At 35.9% G+C, this 18,108-nt stretch overlaps 1 protein-coding gene across 2 annotated transcripts in view; it reads left to right on the forward strand.

Annotated features, from left to right (window-relative positions):
• Positions 1–18,108, forward strand: part of ITGA8 (integrin subunit alpha 8) — a 173,433-nt gene that overhangs the window by 136,034 nt on the left and 19,291 nt on the right. Inside the window, exons 25-28 of one of the 2 annotated variants that reach the window (XM_058179911.1) lie at positions 512–568; positions 708–830; positions 4,004–4,117; positions 15,149–15,250. In XM_058179911.1, coding sequence (XP_058035894.1) covers positions 512–568; positions 708–830; positions 4,004–4,117; positions 15,149–15,250 — 396 coding nt within the window. Of the gene's footprint in view, positions 1–409; positions 569–707; positions 831–4,003; positions 4,118–15,148; positions 15,251–18,108 lie in introns of both variants that reach the window. The other variant, XM_058179910.1, reaches the window with a different exon arrangement.

The following is an 18,108-nucleotide window of genomic DNA, read 5'->3' on the forward strand; positions in this document are numbered from 1 at the left end:
GTCCCAAGCTATATAGGGCTTTAAAGGTAACAACTAGCACTGATTTGCACAGCAAACTGGAAGCCAATGCAGCTCCCCAGGAGATGTGGTTTTGCACAACTGGGTCTACAAAACCACATGTGCCACTGCATTTTGAACCAACATCTGGAGGCTTTTCAAGGGCAGTCCCATGTAGACTTAATTTGGTCTTCAGTTTGTACCATGATGGGCAATTTTTCATAGATTTGGCTCAAGAGATTGATAGGATTGCAGTAGTGAGGTAGGGATACTGTTTAAAAAATGCATAATGGTGTGAATAAAAAAATCTTCTTATTATTACTATTATTATTATTATTATTATTATTATTATTATTATTATTATTATTATTATTATTATTATTATTATTATTATTATTATGTATTCAAATAGTTGTACAACATTGGACCAAGTGCCATCAATGATACAGTCCTGTACGTGGAATGGCCAGTTTTGAGCAAAACAGAATTTCTTCTTTACATCCTTCACATTCAGACACACGGACCTCTGAAATGTCAAACAAGTTCTGCAATTAACAGTTTGGAAATAAAGGTAAGAGAGTCTTGGTTCTCCTGTTCACTGAAAGTTTGCTTTTTTAGACTTTTAGAAATTTGATGATGCTAGTAAGTTAATTCTATAATTCTATATAAGTATTTAAAGGTCTTTTAAAGTTCATTTCTCTTTTCTGTAGTTTACCGTCCCAGAAGACACTCCAGAGCTTGCTGCTTTTTTACGCAATTCCTCCGTCTCTCACTCTGTTGGACGGAGGGAAGCCAAATTGGTGGAGTATCAAAAAAACTCTGCAAAAATTCTGGTGAGATAATTAAATATTTTTGTGCTATATATTCAAGGATCCTCATTTTACATGATCATGGAAGAACTTTTTATAGTTTGTCTTTGTAGAGAAGAAATATTGATAACACTCCCATTCTCCTTAAATATTGGTTTATTGTGTTGAGGCATGTAATCACTTAGGGAACCGTTTATAGTTAACTAGTAGACAACAAGATGTGGAACTCTCAGACCAATCTACAAATATAAAAGCAGCTGTATCAAGACTGGACAGAATAAGAGATCTTTTATTTATTTCCACATGCAGTTTTACTTTTGAGTTCTAATGATGTCTAAAAATACTTTTTGTTGCATACAGAAAAATATCCTATCCATGAAATCAGGTGGTTTTCTCTGTTCTTTCTATATGTAACATTCCCCATCCTGTTAGAGAAATAAAGACATAATAGCTGGGAAAAAGAGACAAACATATAATCTGTGATTCACTTTTTATTCTATTGATTCTTCTCTATTTTAATTCAAATCTATATTCGGATCTATTTTATACTATATTTCATGCATGTTTAAACACTGGCAATATTTAATGGTTGTTTTTTTTAAATTACCAATTAACAGGTAACTCTCCTGATGATCAAGACTAAGCAAATATAAATTCTAAATTCTGGGAAGGCTATCTTTGAAACAAGTATTACTCAATCATAGACAGTCTATTCTTCCACAGTGCTCCAAGGTGTTGTTAGTTTTTTGATAATAATAAGTGGTGGGATTCAGCCAGTTCGCACCACTTCGGGAAAACCGGTTGTTAACTTTCTGAGCAGTTTGGTGAACTGGTTGTTGGAAGAAATCATTAGGGCAGAGAACCAGTTGTTAAATTATTTGAATCCCACCACTGGTAATAACTAACATGTAAACCACCCAAACAAATTAAATAAATGGCTGTCTCAATTGTTAAACTCTGTGTATAAGTAAGTTGGGGAAGAAGAACCTGCAATGTTATAGTAAAAATAACAATGCAAGTTTTCCAGTAGTTTGCTTCAAGTGGATTGGATTTAAACAGGTACTGTAGTATTTCACAATCTAGATTTTTTTCAACTTCTATTTTAAATACAAGCTGGAGGGTAAGGGAAAAACAGTTTATGATTTATCATCTGTATTACTATTTACATATCTTACCACCAAGAGACCATCCTCCATGTACATTTATAGTGTGGTGCTGCCACATTATTTTGCACAAGGAATGTTTGACTTGCATTTACAGCAAACAAATATTACATCAAATCCCACCACTCCATGGTTAGAATTTTTGAGAGCTGCTTGTTGTGAGTGACAAGTCTTGCTTTAGCATAGTAAAATTGTTTGGCTCATTTTCTTGGTTTTTTAAAATTTCTGAACACCATGTCAAATTATTTTTCAAACTCCCTCTTTCAAAAATAAGTGACTCATCTTTGGAAAGGGTACCCTATTCAAAAATAGGGAAAAGTCCAAACTATCCTGTGAGTCTAGAAAAGTCCATGTAATCCTCAACTTAAAACCATTTGTTAAGCAACTGTTTAAAGTTACAACGGCATAAAATTTTTACTTCATAAGTAAAAAGTTACTTATGATCAGTTCTCACACTTACAACTATGGGAGCATTTTCATGGTCACAAGAACAAAATTTGAGTGTTGGACAACTGGATGTATTTAAAATGGTTGTGATATCTGGGGTCATGTGATCGCCATCTGGAACTTTTGAATAAGTTAATGGTGGAGGCCAGATCCATTTAATGATACAATTCATTTAACAACTGCAGTGATTTACTTAACAATTGTGGGGGAAAGTTTATAAAATGGGATCTGACTCAACTTAACAATGGAAAAACTGAGTTTTGCTGTGGTCATAAGTCGAAAAATACCTGTAAAATGAGGAGGGTTTTTTTGAATCCTGGCCTGTAAGTCTGCTCAATTGCTACAAAAATCACAACAAAATAGTCTTCGAATCTAACTTATATGCATCTGTTTTTTGTTTTATTTTTTAAGTATCTGACTTAGCCTTTAATTATGAAGCTCTTTTTTGATCTAGTACAACTGTGAATAGAAAGACATGTCTTCATTGCTCCTACATTACAGAGAATAAACACTTTGGCTAGATTAAAGAGTGATTAAATAAGAAAAGCTAAACAAATACTTCCTCTAAAATATTGCCTTTCAGTAAGTTCTGTATAATCAGTTTCCTGTTGAGGAAGTGGATAGGAGTTTAACAAAAAAAACAACAACACAATCACTCATTCAGTTTTAATGAAGAAACATTTGCTGTGATATTTGGGGTACAAATCTAACTTTGCACTTACATAATGTAACATCATATAACATTATTTTTCTAAGAGCACATTTGATTTTACAGAAATCCAGCTTATATAGTTCTGTACTATATTTGAACACAAAAGACTTATAACTTAATATTCGTCATGTTGTGCAATTGGCATCCACTCATATATACACATATGTAGGGATTGTTCCTTCTTGCCTATGATATAACATCATTCAACTAATGATCACTTGTTCTAATTAACACAATGACTACTTACACTACTGATGATTTCTTCTGAAATGCTAGGAGCATACTTAGCAAATGCCAATGCTTTCTAAACTATATCTCACAAAATGCTTGTATTCCCTGAACAGCACTATGCTTTCAACATATTGCAATAAAAAGTGGGTTTTCAGTATTCATTACATCCAAAACCAAATAGCAAAGGAACTGAATGTTAAGCTGACTGATTCAACAAATCATATTTTAGATATTGATGGCATGATATCCCAGCTCATGCATCCTATTACAATTTTAAATGTAAGGGAAAAAAGAATATTGTTAGAATGTTATGAAGAATTACTAAATATCAACATGTACTACTTCTTTGTGCAGCTTGCTGAAAAAAATTGAAATTTTAAATTTAATTTAACACCAAAGCTAAGGATTTCAGTCAGAAATATAGATTTTTTTTTAAATTGACAATTTTCCATAAGACAGTCTTTTTCTTAAAAAGGTCTAAGCTGGTGTTATTTCTCTCTCTTAGAACTTAGTATTGCTTGTCTTTTACTGACTTTTAAAAATAAAAGCTGAACATGTTAGCATTCTATATATCCCTGATGGAAGTTGACTCTGTCAATATCTTCAATAAATAATTTAATATATCTTTTTACTTTTGTGTACAGAATTGCACAAATGTGGAATGTTTAATGATCACCTGTTCAGTGGGGCTCTTGGAAAAAGGGAAAAGTGCTGCATTGAAAATCCGATCTCGTTTATGGGCTTCAACATTTCTACAGGTAAGGAAATGAAAGCTAAATAAGAATATCACTTAGACTTATATACTGCTTCACAGTGCTTTACAGCCTCTGTAAGTGGTTTACAGAGTCAGCATATTGCTCCCAGCAATCTGGGTCTTCATTTTACGGACTTTGGAAAGATGGAAGGCTGAGTCAGCCTTCAGCCTAACTGCAAGCTATCCTGTACATAGAATAACTCTGTAAATTACTACTGTAAGCATAAGTGCCTGTTGCTTCTCAGAGATATTGGTAGTCCCATTTTCTCCAGTTCATGCAACAACTAAGAACCACTTTGATTTCTAAATAATCAAATGTAAATTTCATTAAATATGAAATAAATATTTTTCTTTTTCTAATGTTTGCAATGTACCATTTTTAAACTTGTCTTGTAATAAAATATACCATGTATGAAGCTGTTCCGAAAATTAGGAAGAGCGAGATCTGATTTCCCAGATCTTCAGGTTTCACTTCCACTTAGTGACTAGACCATACTAGCTCTCAAGAAAATGCAAGGACTGCATCATTCATCAATCAATTTTTATATTTTTTTCTGGAAAGTATGTAAATCTTGCCACATATTAGTCCCAAATTGCTTAGTTGATAAGGTGATTTCATGATTGCATAAATGAATGTGTGAATCCATTATATTCTTCTACAGCATTAAACAATCTTTCTCTGCCAAACTACCCACAGATCACACTACCAAATATTTTAAATGTTTGGGAGAGAGAAAAAAAAGGAAACCTGTCTTACTAAGAATTGTATTCTGTAGCTCAATGTGATATATTACAAAACAATGGAACAGCGATTGCTTTCAGATATGAAAGTATAATCTTGATTTAATCCATTATCATTAATTTTAAGAATAAAGAATTTATTTTTCATTTCAATGAATTTTATGTTTCTATTGATTTTGTGTAATTTATTCAATGATCGGCTAAGTTTTCACAGTATTAAAATAACACTTGCTGACTGTTCAATCTTGCAGCTAATTGTAATCTGTCATGTTAAAGCCTAACATTTTATCACAAACTGGAGCTATATGAAGTGAGATGATTAAACAAGCTTGAATAAACAAGGAGCTTAAGGTCTCCCCCAAAGGCAACAAAGATAATGAAGCCTGTTGAATCAAAGCCAAGAAGAATAAGGAAGAATTTGGCTGTGTTTCAAAACTTGAATGTAAACAGAAACATATGTTAAATCTTGTCATTGATGTAGTTGAATCTTCAAATCATCAGTTGCCTAATTCATACAAAGAAGAATTAGCCTTATTTCATTATTAACTGGATTTCTAGTATGATTTCTATTGATTTTCTATCTAAATATAATACACAACCACTGAAAAGGCAATCTACAGTATAGCATAAAATAAGCAATGGGGGAGCATGAACTCCAAAGCCTCCATATGCTTACAGTTCTTCTCTGGGGGCCTGCCAAGCTCTTTCCCCACCCAGAGTTTATGAAAAAAAAAATGTGTCAGAAGCATGATACCAGTCTTACATTATAACAAAACAATAGATTATATAGAACTCCAATTTAAAAAATGATAGTGTATTGGAAACAGATTACAGCCTAAAATTCCCAGATAGCATTTAGCCTTAAAAGCCTTAGATGTGATAAATAGACCGTGAAGATTGCCACAGAATTTTACTTTTTGATGTCATAGAAAGGAAGCTTCCTAAATGTTTAGCTTATAAATATATTCACTATAATAACTTGGTTTAATAATTTTTATTGAAATGAAATGAAAATTACTTTTTGTCTTGAGTCTCCTTAATGGAGGTACCCTTCACCAATACCATTCATTGAATGCATGCAATCCTTGGCCTAAAAAATATGTGTCCGACTAACTACCTTAGAAGATTATCCATGATACCGCTCAAGGGTGAAATCTAAAAATTTTCCCTACAGATTCTGTGGGTGTGGCTTAATTGGTGGGTGTGGCTTGGTGGTCAGATGACTGGGTGGGTGTGGCCAATAACAGTAAATAATAAAAATAATAAACAAAGTATAGAAAACAATAAGAGGTACCAAAAACCAACTTTCACACTTTACACACACACAACATAACAGACTCACACACAATGTAAAAGCAGTGGCCCTTCACCCAAAATGGCCCCTGCAACAAGCAGGAACCTCACACAGCCACAAAAAGCTTAAAAATCAACTTTCACACTTTACACACAAACAAAACACAGCACAACACAACTGACACACACAATGTAAAAGCAGCTGCACTTCATCCAAAATGGCCCCTGCAACAAGCAGGAACCTCACACAGCCACAAAAAGCTCAAAAACCAACTTTCACACTTTACACATACACAACACAACACAACTGACTCTCTCTCACACACACAAAATGCAACATACAGCTTTGTGAGATTTTGTGTGTTTGTGTAGTTAGAGTGAAACACTACAGAAACACACCAAATCTCAGAAAGCTGCACAAAAATTTTATTTTATTATTTTATTTTATTTATATTTTTTAGATCGGGGTCTCCAACCTTAGTAACTCTAAGGTTTGTGGACTTTAACTCCCAGAGTTCCTCAGCCAGCAAAGCTGGATGAGGAACTCTGGTAGTTGAAGTCCATAAGCCTTAAAGTTACTAAGGTTGGAGACCCCTGTTTTAGATAAAAGCAGCTAAATTTAAAACTTCCTTAACTTTAAATTGCTGTCTAAAAAACCCCAACTCCTTAAAAAAACCCCAATTAACTATTTTTTAATAGTTTACTTACCCAATTGGAGGCAGGCAGATTGAGTTGCTCACTGGGGAGATGGATTGCAGGCAGGCAGATTCAGTTGCTAGCTGATGCAATTGATTTGTAGCCGCCAAAGCAAAGCAAATAAGCAGCAATTAAGTAAATGAGGACGGGATGATTGCGTGGGCATGGAAAGGGGCTGTTGATCAGGAAACTCATCTGGGATCGCCAGAGGAAAAAAAGATTTTAAAAGGCTCCTCTGACGATACCAGTTTAAGTTGACTGAGCCCAGAACCTCTAAAAGGATTGTTTTAACAACCTCTTTGGCTGAAGAGCTTGTAGAAAACATGTTTTTTAAAAGTTCTGGTGATCAGGCAACTCAGCTGGGATCGCCAGAGGAGCCTTTTAAAACCTTTTTTTTATAACCTCTTGGTCGAAGTGGTTGTTAAAACAAAGTTTAAAGGGTTCTGACAATCCCAGCTGAGCTGTAGGATCATCAAAGGCTTTTTTTTTTTACTTTTAAATGCATTTTTTCGGTTGAAGAAAAAATGCTTTTAAAAGTAAAAAAAAAACAACCTCTGATGATGGCGCGGCTTGGCAGGGACAGGGGCCGGGGCCAGAGATTTTTGCTACTGGTTCTCCGAACCACCAGTCGCCATCGCTACCGGATCAGGTGATCCGGTCCGAACTGGGAGCATTTCACCTCTGATACTGCTGTAAAAAGATCCCCCCCAGTCCTCGATATAACTAAGCAAGCCAAATACAATGGAGCTTAGTAGTATGGAATTAGTGGAAAACCCATCTCACAGATTAGATGATCACTTAGATCTGAAGAGAAATCTGAATTCTCCTCAATAGAATTGACCAGTGAAAGTGCATAAAACAGTTACTTTCTTTTCTTTCTCCTTCTCCCCAGCTTCTCTCAGAAATCCCACCTGTAGGCCAGATGCCCTTTATTTTGTCCTTACATGCCTTGGTCGGCTTATATACCTTTGGGGTGGGTTATTGATTTCTGCTGTTATACGTCATTGAGACCAAAGCAGGCACTATAATCCATCACTAGTCCCACTGAGAACTCATTTAAATTGTTTTAACTACTTAGGTGGGCTGATAGGTGATGTGCTTTCCAAATTACTTCTGCCTGAGTTTCGATAGTATGGAAACAGATTCTGTACTCAGCATGTCTTGGAAGCACTTAGCTATTTGAATCCAGGTATCCATGTGTTTCACATCTGCTGAAACTGAAACTCATTTTTAGTATGATAATAGATCTGAATATGTTTAACATGTGGAAAGGTGGTATACTCCAGAGAATGATAAAAAATATCACTGCAACCAGACATTTGTGGATCTCTCTAAAACCCTTCACCTTGAAAACACAGATATAAAGTTATAAAGCTTAATAGAATAAACCATTCTTCGTTTTTTTTCCTAAAAGTTTTAGCCTCTGCCAAAGGTAAAGATAGATAAGGAAGATTGGCCCCACACTACTGATGTCTGATGTGAATGCCTTTAAAATGTCCCCAACTTACATTTGAATGAGCCACTTTGGTCTAGTGGTTAAGGCACCAGTTTAGAAAGCTGGAGACTGTGAGTTCTAGTCCCATCTTAGATATGAAATCCAGTTGGGTGGTCTTGAGGTGGCACTCCCTCTCAGCCCAATTCACCTCACAGGGTTGTTATTGTGGGGAAAAGGAGGAAGAAGGTATGTTGGATATTTTCACTGCCTTCAGTTATTTATAAAAACAATAAAGGTAGGATACAAATAAATAACTAAACAAACAAACACATGGATTAGGATCCTGAATAGCAGAAGAGTCTTATTTTCATTCTTATATATCTTCATGCAATGAGAAATTGTGTCCCTTTAAATATATGTATAAGCGCATAAGATTGCAGAGATAACGTCCATGATGTGGTAGGTGAGAACAAGCCCCAGATCCAATTCCTTCGAACAAACTGAAAATAATTTCGGGGGTGGGTGGGAAACAATCTCATGAAATGCTATCAGTTCTGATCGGTTCAGCTAAATCAGTAGCAACGGCAGTGGGTGGTTTGGAGAACCAATAGTGGCTGCAGCGTGAGGCTCCACCCACCCGCCCAGGCATCATTACTTCCTGCTTTTAACCTGGAAGTAACCTGTTTTTTACCCTCTGCGCATGCGCAGAAGGGTTTATGCATATGCAGAAGGGTTTGTGCATGCACAGAGGGTCCAAGTGTGCATATTACGCATGCATGTGAGCACTTCCGAACTGGTAGAGAAGGTAAGTAGATTTCACCCCTGCTTAAATCTATATTGGAAAACTGTCCCAGTATTTAGCATATAGCTTCTACCAGTTCTGCAATATAATTTGAGCAGTCCACTGTTTCTACTATTCCACCAAAATTGAACATTTAAGCACTAGAAACTTAAATCTGGCCACATTCAAGAAAATATGTCAACTGAATATGTAAAAATGAAACATATAGGGTGTCTCTTTCTAAAAGAAATATGAAGGCTTCATCTCCAGGTTGTTGCTGATTGAGAATATTGTATGAATAGCTTTCTAACACAGATAAAATGCTTTGCACATTGAAATGATACATTTTACAATGTTTTCCCAAATCAATTCCTCCCATCTTCAATTTATATTAAGTGATAAAAATTGAATTCTTAGAGCTTATGAAGCAATTGTGAGGATTCAAAGGCACAGTTTAAATTTTTAAAAGAAGTGTGGCAGATGATAATCCCCAAGACATGTACTGCAGTAGATGACAGGATCAAAATTGAAAAAGTGGTGTCCACCAGATAAGGAACTGGTTAAATGGAAGAAAGGCAAAAGTAACATGATTATTATAATATCAAAAAGTAGACCTTCAAGTTGAAAGAAAGTTACAAATAACAGTTGTAACTGTTTTTATTTATACTTCTGATGCCTATTACTGACCAGTACAAGATCTATTTTATTTTTATTATCATTGTAGAATAGAGGTGGGAGTACATTGATGGCATTTATAGATAACCCTATCTTGGAGAGACAGTATTATTACTACAGGAAGCCATCAAGAAATTATACAGAGTGAACTGGGTGATCCCATGACCTCAAATAAAGAAAACGGAATGCAGTGAAAAATGCAAACTGTTGTGGTCATATACCAGGGGATTAATGATAAACATGTTTTCCATCTTTGTGGATTCAGTAGCTGGAAATAATTTTAAAAGATCGGGAAAGGAGATAACATTTAAACATCACATGGGGTCATGTATTATAGTGGGGATTGTTATTTTATCTTAAGAACTCATTTTACAGAAGACTTTAATATCATAGGAGGATTCTACATTTCATGTTAAAATTGAGAATTGACTTGTCTATTCTCCTCTCTCTCTCTCTCTCTCTCTCTCTCCCCCTCCCTCCCTCCCTCCCTCTCTTCCTCTCTCTTTCTCTTATTATTGTGTCAAAAATAGTGGACATTAGCAATAACAAAGTGGAAATCAAAACTGTTAAAAACAGTCCTGACAAAAAGTATTATCTGAATTATTGAGATAATCTACAAGGGAAAGAAATTCGAGACCAGACTATGTCTCTTTTTGTTCTGTGATTATAATAATAAAATCAATAAGTGCTGTTCAGATTTCTTTTCATTTGCAGTTATGCAACACTAAAGGCTAAACCAAACAGTGTAATATTAATCTAGTTTCTGTTTTGAAACATGGAAAATTACTTTAGAAGGAAGGACATTTTGAATCAGAAGAGACCAAGGAAGAGATCCTTGGCTCTTCCCCAAGTAATGCTTTTTTAGATCAAATTATTCAATTCAAATAGTTTTCCTCTTTGAATTGGAATAAGGTTAAATGTGTTTGTTTAATTCTGATAACACATTTGTAATAATAATAACAACAGTGTTGGAAGGGACCTTGGAGGCCTTCTTGTCCAACCCCCTGCCCAGGCAGGAAACCCTACACCATCTCAGACAGATGATTATCCAACATTTTCTTAAAAATTTCCAGTGTTGGAGCATTCACAACTTCTGCAGGCAAGTTATTCCACTTATTGATTGTTTTAACTGTCAGGAAATTTCTCCTTAGTTCTAAGTTGCTTCTTTCCTTGATCAGTTTCCACCCATTGCTTCTTGTTCTACCCTCAGGTGCTTTGGAGAACAGCCCGACTCCCTCTTCTTTGTGGCAACCCCTGAGATATTGGAACACTGCTATTATGTCTCCCCTACCTAGTTCTTCTTTTTATTAAAATAGACATACCCAGTTCCTGCAATCATTCTTCATATATTTTAGTGTCTAGTCCCTTAATCATCTTTGTTGCTCTTCTCTGCACTCTTTCTAGAGTATCAGTATCTTTTTTACATTGCATCTTTTTTACATTTTATTTATTTCTATGCAATTTGTGCTGGATTTCCCAAATTAGCTATATTTGATTCATATAAAAATCAGCAAAAAATTATCTATGATGTAAGTCTCGTAAAATCTCTTGTTCTAAATTTAATATAAAGCACAGCAAGCACTGTGATGGTGAATCTATGGCACGCATGCCAGTGGGCACACAAGCCATTACCCCAGCTCAGCTCACCTCCTGCTGGCCAGTTGATCTTCGGGTCTCTGCTGCATGTGCACAGAGGATGGGACGCATACAGGGAACTGCAAGCACATGCACAGGGGGACAGGGCGCATACGGGGCTACACAGGCATGCGCGGGGTCCATACGTGCATTGCGTTTCAAGGGTTCAGGCACACGCATGTGCATTCATGCGTGAGTGCGCTTTGGGCACTAAGTGCTGAAAAGGTTAGCCATCACTGGCCTAGCATTTACATTTTGAAGATAAAAATCGTATCAGTGAGTATGACTTCAAATTTTAGAAGGTTCTGCTCCATGCTATATTTTCATTCACCCTACTTCTAACTCCCTGTCCTCTATCCCTTCCATCATCTTGACTACAGTATAATTGCCCTTTAGTATAATCTTTTGCAAATTAAATTCCTATACTGTTAAACTCCGTATATCCTTTTGAAAGAAAAAAATGGCCTTTATGAGTAATTTTTAGGCTCTCTCTTTCCTTTTCAGCTGAATTCTAGGTTAATATTATTAATGGCCTTAGTTGATAGGCTTAAACCAAATTGATTTATTGGATTCAGGTTCAAAGTCATCTTTGAATATGCAGTAAATCAGGAAAATTGATCATGTGGTCTCTTTTACAACAGATTGATTATGTTCGAAGTGTCCTGAAAAAATGGTCTTCTATTTTATTTGGATAGGTCTTGCTCAAGCAAATTTTAAAATTAAGAAGAGGAAAGGGAAATCTCCCATTCTCCACTTTTTAAATTGTTGCTGTACATATAAATTAGCATGTGCTGATTTGATGATGCCCAACTGGCCACTCTATTGTCAACGATAGGCACCAAAAATATAGGCATTAAAAATAAAGCAACTGTATGGTATGAGGAGAATTTTTCAATGTTAGCTGTTCTGGATATCTGGAAAGCTGTTCCGTGTTTTTTTTAAATGCCTGGTGTTAATAATGCTGACATCTGTATTCAAGAAGAAGAGAATTTGGTCAGCTGATTTTGTCCCACAAGAAAAAAGCTAGAAACTCATCACTTGAGCTTTTGAATGAGTATCTGTTTGTGTATGCTCCTCCCACTGGGGCAAAGGTCAGGGTCTAGCCAACTCATAAATCCTCTTACTGATGAAAGATAAAATAACTAAAGGAGGCCTGCTCAGAACAGCAGCTGCAAAGGGGAAAAGTATAGATGCAAGAATGGGGAGCATGCTGACACTGCAGGAAATTCCAAGGAATATAAATATTTATCACTAATGAGATAAAAATTGTGGCCTCATTGAATATATACCAAAAAGAGATCCAAATTTTTTTCTGTAGTAGGGAGCCAATGTGATCTTCCTTAGGTGTACATCAGGAATCTCTCAATGCATGTTTCCTTACAAAACCAGTACTGCGTTTTGGCAAAAAATACAGTATTGGCAAAATATATCTTAAGAAGAGTAGACATATCTTTATTTTTCTCTTAAATTGTTTTGAGTTTCCAAGTGGATTTCTATTTGTTTATTGCAATTTTAATCACAACTTTGCGACTTTTTATGTGCATTGATTTAGATTAGATTGTTAAAATCATTAAGATCTTCCACCAATTATTCTGGGCTTCTGAAACTATAGGGCCTCTGGTGGCTCAGACTGCTAAGACAGTCTGTTATTAACACAACTGCTTGCAATTACTGCAGGTTCAAGTCCCACCAGGCCCAAGGTTGACTCAGCCTTCTATCCTTTATAAGGTAGGTAAAATGAGGACCCAGATTGTTGGGGGCAATAAGTTGACTTTGTATATAATATACAAATGGATGAAGACTATTGCTAACATAGTGTAAGCCGCCCTGAGTCTTCGGAGAAGGGTGGGATATAAATGCAAATTAAAAAAAATGAGATCCATATGTTCAATTGAAAATTCTCTTCAGATCATGCCTATGTTTCAAAATAATACTGTGGAATTATCATTTACATCGATGGACAAAAGGGGGAAAATTAAAAATGCTGACAGAATTAGAACAGCACTTCCCAAAAAGGAAACACAATTCCTTGAAGGACAATTCTGAAGTTCAACAGGAAAGTTAAGGGGCATTAAGGGTTCTGTATGTGAGTGATCTTCCCCAGAGTTTATAGTGTCTTCCTTCACAACTGCACTATATAAATCAGAACTTATAAAAAATTTTATTATGATTATAGTGATTGTAAAGATTATAAGACATTACTAAAATGGTGAGTGATAACCATAAAGTGAGAAGATTTGGATAAAATGAAAAGGAGGGAATTTAAAAAACAGAAGTGTAAAATGCTGCAACTGGATTGGAGAAAATGAAAGGCCTAGGTACAGGATGGAGAAGATATGGTTTGGCAAGAAGAAATGTCAGGCATGTAGAACACAAGTTAAATATGATCCTGTTGCTTAAAAAAATGCAAATGGTACTTTGGGGCACATTAACAGAAGCCTAAATCATGGAAAGTAATTGCTCCACTAACCATTGCCCTGGTTAGATCCTTTTAGTGTTGTTATATATATCTAGTTTTGGTTACCACCATTCAAAATGGACACCAATAAGTCAGAGGAGGGCTATTAAGATGATGAGGGATTTCAATATGTGTTGCCTGGCTCCCCAACTATTGTAGAAGAAAGGGTGTTCAAAATAATTTTTTTCTCTGTACTAATTGATGAGAGAATACAAAGCCACACATAAAGGATATAGAAAGAGACAAGATGTAAAAACTTAAAATTCATGGCTTCTGCTCCAGTTTTGTGAGATCTAGATTGCTGTAATGCAGGGAACATTTTAGTTAAATGTTTAAGACATTTGAATAATTTTTTTAACACGAGAATTTTCTTCATAAGTATATATCAAGAACTCTTCCCTATTAGACTAACAGTCTATTTCAGGGATGAGAAAACAAGCAATGTTTTACATAATTTGGCCTCAAAATTATTAGTTGTATCCAGCCTGGGCATTGGTAAAATATTGGAATGCTTGTCCAAAACATTTGATTAGCAATAGTTATTTTCCCATAGCTAGTCCAGAATTTTGTTCACAAAGGATCCAAGCAAAGAAGCTCACAGGCTGAATGTGGAGACAACAGTGGAGGTTTTTTTTAACTGCCCTTTAGGAACTGATAATTTAATTATCTAACTAAGCCTCAAAGCTTTCAGACGGTTTTTTTTTTTTTACCAATAATAGACACATCCTCCATAAATTTACTTACTTTTTTCTAAACTATTTAAATTCGTGGATCTTCTATGCAGCAGTGAATTCTTTTGTTGAATTTATGCTAAAAATCAGAAGGGAAGACTCACTGGAGAAGAGCCTAATGCTGGGAAAGATTGAGGGCAAAAGCAGAAAGGGACGACAGAGAACGAGGTGGCTGGATGGACTCACTGAAGCAGTAGGCATGAGCTTAAATGGACTCCAGAGGATGGTAGAGGATAGGAAGGCCGGAGGAACATTGTCCATGGGGTCGCGATAGGTCGGTCATAACTTTGCAACTAGCAACAGCAACAACAACAATGCTAAATAACAAAACATGTTATCAATCCTGATTCTTTCTGTAACTGATAACTTTTAATTCTATTATTATGAAAGAGAGAGAAAAACATCTTATCTACTTTTTCTATTATGTATATAGATTTATATATTTTTATCTTGTTTTCTCTCTGCTTTCTTGTTCATCTCCTTTGTAAATCCCAAACTTATTGTCTGCCATTATAGGAGGGATTATGAATCAATTTATTTTATTCGCCTAAAAAGACTAATCAAAACTTTTTCTGTATCATATTTTTCAGAGGAAAAATTACCGCTATGCTCTTTCCATCAGTGTGTCATTTGAAGTGAAGAAGATGCCATACAAAGTTCAGCCAGCAAAACTTCCTGAAGGAAGCATAGCTGTGAGTAGCACTGAAAATAAATATAGAATATTAATGTCCATTGTTTGGATAATTTTGATTACTGTGACACAATATATTTATAGACAGGAGTTCCAAGATAAGAGTTTCCTGTGTTTTCTAATACAGATCCATTCTTTGAATGTTTTTTAAAAGATAGTCATCTGAGTTTTCAAATAATCCTCATGTTGGTTGTGTTTCCATTTTAATAGTTCTTAGTTGTATATAATAGCAGAAAATGCAAATATCAATATATCAGGGATAGATATGCTTCTGGTACATTGGGTTCTTGGAAAGAGCAATAGTCACAGGAAATGAGATAGTAAGGCTACATCATGAGCAAGACCATGTTACACATGTGCTGCAATACATTTGTTTGTTTGCTTATAATTCACATTTCTAAAATCACCCAATTTCTCAACAACATAGCAGGTGAGGATATATCATTGAGTATTATCAACTGATGGTAGCTGACACAATGGCATCAGATTACTTCACCCAGAAGATTCATGTAGATGTTAAATAGAAGGAGTACAACGCCAAGCCCTAAGGCATTTTACATTCGAGAGACTTTGGATTCCATCTCTCCCCATTAACTTTGATTGGATTCACATGTAAAAAGGAAGAGAAGATTACAAGGATTTTTTAAGCAAGAATCAGGGATGAAATGCTCCTGGTTCAGACCGGATCGCGTGATCCGGTAGCAATGGGGGGCGGGTAGTTCGGAGAACTGGTAGCAAAAATCCCTCCCCCCCCCGGCCACACCTCGCTGTTCCTCTTCTCTGTCCCTGAAGCTCTTGGTGGTGATATAGCTGCAAACGGCCTTAAATGACTGCCGCAGTGCTTCAAAGGGCTACACTACAGCTGATCAGCGCTGAGGGCGGCTAGTAGATAGTGCCTCTATTTTTAAAAAAGGTAGATTGGTGCGCTCCCAAAAAAAGGCAATTAGTAGACCGGTGCCTCTATTTTTAAAGACGGTAAACCAGTGCACTCCGAAAAAAGGCAAGTAGACCAGTATGGCTCTGCTAGACTATAGCAAACCTAGTAGACCAGTATGTTTCCTGATTAGAAAAAAGAAATTTTTTGGTCAAAAAACTCACAATGACTCTGAAAGAATAGAACAGAAATGGGCTGGAAGCCATCTGTTGTGGGTGAGGTGCAGCTGCTTTTACATTGTGTGTGAGTTGATTGTGTTGTGTTGTGTTGTGTGTGTGAGTAAAGTGTGAAAGTTGGTTTTTTGTATCTCTTATTGTTTTGTATACTTTGTTTATTATTTTTATTATTTATTGTTATTGACCACACCCACCCAGTCATCTGGCCACCAAGCCACACCAACCAATTAAGCCACGCCCACAAAACCGGTAGGGAAAAAATTTAGATTTCACCCCTGGCAAGAATTATCATATCCCTACACTCCCATACTCTGATATTAATCATATCATGAGAGATCAGGGAAAACAAGGACAGTTGCACCACTCTAATCCTTGTAACTCCAAATATCAGAAAAGTGTAATTAATATCATCTCCATGGTATATTCAACAAGAAGCTGTCTGAAAAGTTTCCAAGACAATCTACAAGCCTCTTGTAGCCTTGCAGAAATTGGAGATCAGAGTCTAGACAAAAGTTGACCAGGACAGTTGCGTTTAGTGATTTATTTATTTTTTTAGAAGGAGATACAGCCTTACCACTTTCAAAGCCGATGAACCACATCCATCTTCCTTCAGGAAATTACATGGACCCAGTCACATGCCACTTCTGGGAGATCACCAATCAGGAAGGATTTATATGTAGTAGGGGACAGGTTATTAAACGCAAGGTCCACTTCCTCAGTAATTACAAGATCTAACACTTCCCAGGAAACTGAACAAGACTGTGTTTAAATTGCATTGACTGGATCTCTCTATTCTAAATCTAACTCTAAGCAGATCCAAACGATATTGTTCATTAACTTCTAACAATATTCCTCATTGCAGCCTTGCAAATGTTGTCAAAATTCATTTCTTCATAGAAAGCAATAGGTCAGCTTGTCACTTTTATTGCCATTATATAATCAATAATGAGACTAGTGAAGTATAACTATTTATTCTATTTATTTACTTATTTGTATTCTGACTTTACACACCTTCCTCCTCTTATTTTCTCCTCAACAAAAACACTGTGAGATGGGTTGGACTGAGAAAGAATGACCAACCCAAAGTAACCCAGCTGGTCTTCATGACTAAGGTGGGATTTTAATTTATAGTCTCCCATTTTCATGGTTCATAATGGTTAAGGCATCAGGCTAAAAACAGGAGACTGTCACTTATAGTCCTGTCTTAGATTCAAAATGATCTTGGGCTAGTCACTTTCTCTCAGCCTTAGGAATGAGGCAATAGCAAATCATTTCTGCAAAATGTTTTCTTGTAAAGAAAACTGCAGGATTTGTTCAGGCAGTCTCTGAGAATTGGACCTGAAAAAATGGGGGGAAATATCCAGTACTTTTTGCATCTTTTCTGTGGTTTCAACCTTTGGAACTTCCCAGAAAAGGACCATTGCATTATGTCTTAAAAAACATGGCTTGAGTTGGTTTTTTATGAGTTTTTTCTTACTTTCTTACTCCCCCTGCTCTGCTGGGGGTTAAATTTGATACTGCTTTGTCCAGAAAGCCTATTTGACAGCTTAAAATTAAAACATGTAGTTTCTGTCTCAGAAGTGTTTGGGAAGTAATATGTGTAGCTTTGTTGACAAGACCTTGCAGTTAGGAATTGGAAAGTCCAGTTTTAGTCTTTAGAGTTAGAAGTTCTACGGTTTGAGGTAGAAGATCTATGACTGTTTCTGCCTTTTGTCTCAAGAACTGCCAGTTCTGAAATGGTAAAAATAT

This window comes from Ahaetulla prasina, chromosome 4 (assembly GCF_028640845.1).
Source record: "Ahaetulla prasina isolate Xishuangbanna chromosome 4, ASM2864084v1, whole genome shotgun sequence".
Classification (NCBI taxonomy): domain Eukaryota; kingdom Metazoa; phylum Chordata; class Lepidosauria; order Squamata; family Colubridae; genus Ahaetulla; species Ahaetulla prasina.